We start from the raw sequence: 6,434 nt of genomic DNA on the forward strand, positions 1-6,434 counted from the left end.
AATACAACTTCAAATATTATCAGTGCTAAGGAGATGGTCCACAACATGAAGAGAATAAAGGATAAGAAGATGTTCATGGCTGTTAAGATAGATTTCGAAAAAACATATGATAAACTACATTGGCAGTACATTAAGGAGTGGTTAATTGATTTTGATCTACCAGAGAATCTCATTGATATTATTATGAGCTGTATCTCTCGGGTATCTTATAAAAAATTTTGTGGAATGGGTGCAAAGCTACAGGGTGCAAGAAAATTACATGCCATTGGGTGGGACTTCTTATGCAAACCCAAACCGTTAGGGGGGGCGGGGGTTTAGGAGAATGGATATTATGAATGAAGCCTTCATGTTAAAGCTATTGTGGAGATTATTAAATGAGAAGGACTCTCTTTGGGCACAAACTCTATATCGTAAATACGGGAGAGACTAAAATCTTCTTCAGGGGATGATACAATCGGCTTCCGATTCACCATTGTGGAAAAGCCTCACAAACGCCTGGCATTTTTTAATTAAACATATTTCCTTTTCTTTAGGGAATGTTGTGGAAGCATAACTGGGTTAAGGGAGAGGAACCATTGCTACAACAAGCTGTGGGTGATATAAATATGATTAATCAAAGTATGAAAGTGCGGGATGCTGCAACTGCTGAAGGGGAATGGGATTTTGGATTTCTGAACAAAATCAAAGCCATTCCTCCTCCCAGTGATGAGATTGGTGAAGATAGAATTATGTGAAATCCCTCAATGGCGAATTCACTGTGAAAAGTGCTTACAATGATTTATGTAACTATGGAGAAATACAAGACTACATATCTACAGAGCTCCTTTTGATGCTTGGATCCGATGGAATTTAACATCGGAAATTTGGCCAATCCAAACAAGTGCCATGGATCACTCAATTCATGGCCACTTGTTGGTGGATTTGGAGATGGTGAAATAAGGAAATCTTTTTGAGTGCAAAAATAATTTTATTGGTTTTTTTTTTCATTGCTGTAATTTTTGTTTACATATATATAACGCATACTTTTCTACTAAGTATAAGTGTTATACTCCTTAATAGTTAGATAAATCTTAATTTTCTAATTCGTTGTGTTTTAAAGTATGATCATTATGAGGAATTTTATTATGATAATACAAATTGAATATTATATCCAATTTTAATAATTATAATTACAAATTTTAAGATAGTTTTATAGATCTTTAAACGAAAAAATACTTCTTGAAAAATTATAAAGCTGTGCCAAAATAAACCAAAAGACGGGTAAGAAAAATGAATGATATCTAATGTTACAATTCTTCAAACATTTAAGTCACATTTTAATGGGCAATTTCCACAAACAAATTGTGTTGAGTAAGATAGTATTCCCTTGTCCTAATTGTTAAAAAAGTTACATTTCAATCTTGTTTGATTTTTATATAATCTGGTTTTGGGTTCCATTAGTTTGAAGGAACACAAATATAGTTTGAACATGAGTATATTAAACATATTAAATTTTTAATACACGATTATACACAATTTTGAAATACATAGTATCTATTTAAGCAAAAATTGAGATGGCCTACGATTTTTTTAATAAATCGAATAAATCAATAACATTAAACACAGAATGAAATTAAATTAAATGTTAAAAATATATATTTTTTTTTAAATTGTAAATATTTGAGACAAATTATACTTGACCCTTGTTCATTTATCTCCAACTCCATTAGGGTGTAGACATTATTAAATGTTAATACAAAAACAATTATCAAATAAGAAGGATTTTGACTTAATCAAATGGTATTGCAATATTTTTTAATAATGCATTAAACTTTAGGGAAAATATAATAAAATAAAATCAATAAGAAAATGATATCTGATATCTGATATATTCTCCTACAACAGAGGCCGAGATGGCCTATGATTTTTCACAAATATTACTACAAATTATAAAATGCTTCAATGGCATACATATCCTCCCCTCATCAATTGAAGTCATTTCCACACACATTTAATTTACAAAATTCAGGATTCATAAAATCCTCAACCTTATACTCATTCATCAGAGGCACAATGGCTGCTACCAAATATATTTACCATAATTTTAGTTTCCTTTCCCTTCTTAGCATCTCAATCATCTGAGCTGTATTCACTAGATTCCGGCAACAAGGGAACGGCGGCGCAGCAGAAAGATTCCTTGTCCTTAAGGAGTAAACAACTGCCATCTGAGTTCCATTTCAGGTCTGTTATAGCGAATTGGGATATGGGGACATGGACACAGTAGGCACCAGAGGGTGTCCACATGTACAAGTGTGTGCTTCCGGTGCAAAAAACAAGGCGAGTGCATGATGGATCCCAGGCTGCTGCTTTGATAGGGTCTTTCTGCACTAATATTGAGGCGAGTTCGAGATGTCGAATGTCCCATATCCAAAGTACTGTAGGCATGCTGTCGTTGCGAGTACATATGTATTGGCTATCGTTACTCCATGACAATAAACCTGCAAGACAAATGAATGTGTTTGGCTGTTTAGTTGTACTGGTAGTGGTATCTTACAAGGGCCATGATTAAAAAGTAGGGGAAAAAATTCAATAAATTGAGAGAATCCATATGATTTTGATTTTGTCCAATAATCAAATTTGGAAAGGAAACGGAATCCATATCACTAACTTTTCTTTTTGTTCATAGGTCTGTTAAACAAACTATGCAGCCGAAAATTTGATGTATACAGAGAATCCACATCAACTTCAAAAAATTCTGTAGTTTCTTTTTACATATTGAATTTCGCAACGAAGAAAGCTCTGGCATTTGAAAAATTGGAGAAGCATAGCTTACCTATTCCTTGTTTGGGATTAGGTTTGTCAGCAGGAGGCTTCTGGAATGGTAAACTGATAGGAACTTCCATAACCTCATACCTTACTCTAAAGGGTTCTTCGGGAGCATCTGGTTGGAAAATTATGAGAGGAAAAAATTATTATGAGGAGAAAAAAAATGAAAGAAAACATCCCATGACAAAACTAATTACCAGGGAAAGTTACATATATATATGAAACAAATGTTAATTGAACATCAATTTGCAAGTCCAAACAGCATATGCTTGTTCAACTAGAATTACAACAAATTAAGCATTGTCTTACTAAGTGGGGTCAGCTTCATAGAGCAGGCCATGCCATAATACTTTATCATGAATTTTAGTAAGGAAAAATTTCTATCTGACTTCTTAAAGCTCCTAGAGGAACTCTACTGGCTCAAAAATTATTCCTCAACAGAAGTTAAGGACATAAGAAGATAGAAGAAAAGCCTTTGGAGTCTGAATCAAGCACAACTATTTTGGAATGACTTCATGGCTTGGATTCAAGAGTTTACTGCTTACAGTATTTTAGCAAACAATAAATCAAATAAATCTATGCATAATAAAGTAAATAAAATAAAAAAAATAGAGCAATTATATTTACCATTGTTTCCTTGGGAAAAATCATCACTCAAACACAGTTCAGACATATCAAGGTGCAGTGGTTCATCTACTTCCTGCAAGTTCAGGGACAAGGTAAAGAAATTTCTCATAAACTAGCATATAAACATGAGTATAGTTGGAAAAGGGAATACTTTGAAGACAGCTGCATAACAAGGGGCCCGGAGAGTATATGGGTGCATAAACTCTGCAAATGTCTTCCAAGTTAGATGATTCAAGACCCGCAGCATCTGGTCATAACTACCCACTGCAAGAAATTGACCAGAAGGAGACCATGACACAGTTTTAACACCCAATCCACTTTCATATGCTTGATACTTGGAAAGGCATCTTCCGTCTGGAGAATAGATTAGAACCTATGTCAAACAAAACTGACTAAGTTTTTGGAGAAGGCAACTATATAATAAATCAATAAAATTAACTTCATATGAAAGCAAAACAGCAAGCTATAGCTGACATGAAAGTAGATATGCAACACCAACACATGATATGCTGCCATGCTTGGAACTTTGATTTTAAAATGCAAGTACAATTTGGCTACATGTTGCTAATCAAACATCAATTCTATAATTCGATCTTAGTAGGGTTTATAGGTACTCACATTCATGACGAGATGTCAAAAAACAAATAGTCAAGTTATCGAGAAGACAACTCTGGAAGATGTAAATACACATTGTGTTTCAACCTATGAATGACTACTATTCAATGTCGCCCGCAGAGAAACATATTGTTCTTATCATTATTGGAAACTAGATATGGGGACCCGTGAGTGTTTCTTGAATTCACGAACTTGGTTGAAGTAAGTAATCTTTAAAATCACACCATTTATTTTTCATCTAAAAGAACTAAAACTTCAGAATACCAAATTTCAGAGGCTAGTGTTTGAAAGAAAAATATGAAAAGACAACGGAGGTTACCTTGTATTCAAGTGGCGAATCCCATATCACAATAGCACTATCATCTGGTGACCATTCAATGTCAGCCAAGTCTACTGTGTCGACTGCAAAACTGCCCATGATTTCCCAATTGTGACAAGATAACAGATTTATATAATCCTTGCAATCACGCCTTGTGCAAATTGCTGCAAATTTCCCATCTCTCGTGAAAGAAACTCCCTTAGAGGCGTGCTTTGGCCACTGCACATGAACACAGGCTGTGTTTACCAAAGACCAAACTGTCAAACGCAACTGGAAATCTGACGTAGTGAGTATGTGGCGACTATCTGGGCTCCATCTAGCATAAGCAATACCTGCAGGACCTTCATCTATTTTGCATGTCCATTCAGGTTGGGTCAGTGACCAAGCTTGTATCATCGGTCTCCTATACAGACCACAAAGAATGTATTCAGAATCAAGGGCCCATTCGATATAGCTAATCCTGTCCAAGCAGGAAAACAGCTGCACAACCTGAATGATCCAAAAAGAATTATCAGAAACCAAGAACTAAAAGCAGAACATTAGAACCAATCATCTTAGTCAATGTGCCATATACGACATACTATATGTGATCCACCGTTGAAGTTTACATTTAAACAAGCATCTTAGTTTATCCTATTGCTTTTATTGACATAAAGCTTAAGTTATTCAGAACCGAAGTTCATAAATTTGATCTTAGAAATTCAATGCAAAAACCAGAACATCACAATCAAGAGTTAATGTATATAGAAACCATGTTCCATAGGCTAAATCAAACCATTTTAATTCCCTATAAATCTATATATCTGAGAACTGGGAACAATCCAACTTTGTTTCTCTATTGAATCCAATTACCACAGCAACGTTCTAATTTCTTTCAGAGAAAATAATCTAGATCCCTTAATCCTCTTCCCTTGACACTCAAGCTGAAAATCTCAACACACACTAGCAGAAATCACAGATAGGGAAACCTAAATGCAACTCGACATTCCCAAAAGATCATCTAAACCCCCACATTGTTGCACACGATGAAGTCACAGCTCACAAAAGAAGCCAAACCCACAAAACAAAATCAAAGATTTTAGAATGCTGACACAAATTCACAATAAAAAAGACAAAAAAAAAATGAATGAATGAAATTGAGGTGATGGAGTGAGTGTTCGGAAGACCTTGAAAGAGAGAGTGTCCCGAATGACGAGGCGGTAATCGACGGCTACGGCGATGAATCGAGCATTGGGAGAGAAACAACAAGGACCCGTTTGCTTGTAAGATTCAGTGAACTCCATGGATCCGCCAATGAAGAACAACAAGGAACCAACTATTCCATAAGGGGAGAGAGATGGTGGTAATGCAATTCTGAAAGCGGAACTGTACTAATTGATTGCGACAGAAACTCAGAGCAGAACACTAGATCTGGATTCTGGAACCGTGATCAGAGAATGGTGTCTTTCTTTTCAGAAGAAAAATAATTTTCAAATTTCACTCATTATTATGGAGTGAATTTACCTACATTTGAACTTTGAATATGAAAGGGGCCAAGGGGGACTTAGGGAGAGAGGCAAAGTAAAATACTAAAATTTGATCTGAGCTAATGTAAATTGACATAAATACCCATTTTAAAAAAGTAATTAAAGAATTAAGGAATGCTAATTGTCAATTCTTTTATATCTTGAAGAGATTTTTTGTATTATAAAATAAATAACATTAATTCTTATAACAAATTATAACATCTTTATTTTTTAAGATTTATTTGTTTTTTTTTTTAGTTTTCGTGAAGTTTGTCCATCATATAACCCAAAATTTGCCTAAATTCTCGATAAATTTGTCTAAGTTTTAGGTAAATTTGATGTTATTTTTTATGTTCAAACTTATTCTCAATATTTTATAAATGTCATCGAGTGAGAAGCTTACTTAAGTAAAAAAAATATATTCACCTCTTATTTTACTTTTTAAAATGTTTGGAATATTATTGTTATCGATTTATTTTGATGAAAAAATAGTACAGTTGGGCTACACATATATGTGATTTTTCATCAAAGTCTATCTAATTTTGCCCAACACTAAAAAACCC

General features: G+C 34.2%; 1 protein-coding gene across 1 annotated transcript; it reads right to left on the reverse strand.

The window, feature by feature from the left end:
* On the reverse strand, positions 1,823-5,906 carry LOC107619053 (WD repeat-containing protein WRAP73). Its single transcript, XM_016321261.2, has 6 exons — positions 5,533-5,906; positions 4,367-4,855; positions 3,584-3,805; positions 3,433-3,505; positions 2,813-2,920; positions 1,823-2,477 (listed from the first exon to the last, which is right to left on the reverse strand). Exons 1-6 carry the CDS (start codon positions 5,647-5,649, stop codon positions 2,110-2,112), a joined length of 1,377 nt encoding a protein of 458 aa, XP_016176747.1. The 5' UTR covers positions 5,650-5,906; the 3' UTR covers positions 1,823-2,109.

The sequence above is a fragment of the Arachis ipaensis genome, chromosome B09 (assembly GCF_000816755.2).
Source record: "Arachis ipaensis cultivar K30076 chromosome B09, Araip1.1, whole genome shotgun sequence".
Lineage (NCBI taxonomy): Eukaryota > Viridiplantae > Streptophyta > Magnoliopsida > Fabales > Fabaceae > Arachis > Arachis ipaensis.

Excerpts from the sequence above, each read along its gene's own strand:
- LOC107619053 (XM_016321261.2), bottom strand. The coding sequence starts at position 5,649 with ATGGAGTTCACTGAATCTTACAAGCAAACGGGTCCTTGTTGTTTCTCT. Across the intron at positions 3,806-4,366 it reads ATTCGCCACTTGAATACAAG|GTTCTAATCTATTCTCCAGA; the intron begins GTAACCTCCGTT and ends TGTTTGACATAG. Across the intron at positions 3,506-3,583 it reads GTTATGCAGCTGTCTTCAAA|GAAGTAGATGAACCACTGCA; the intron begins GTATTCCCTTTT and ends CTGAACTTGCAG.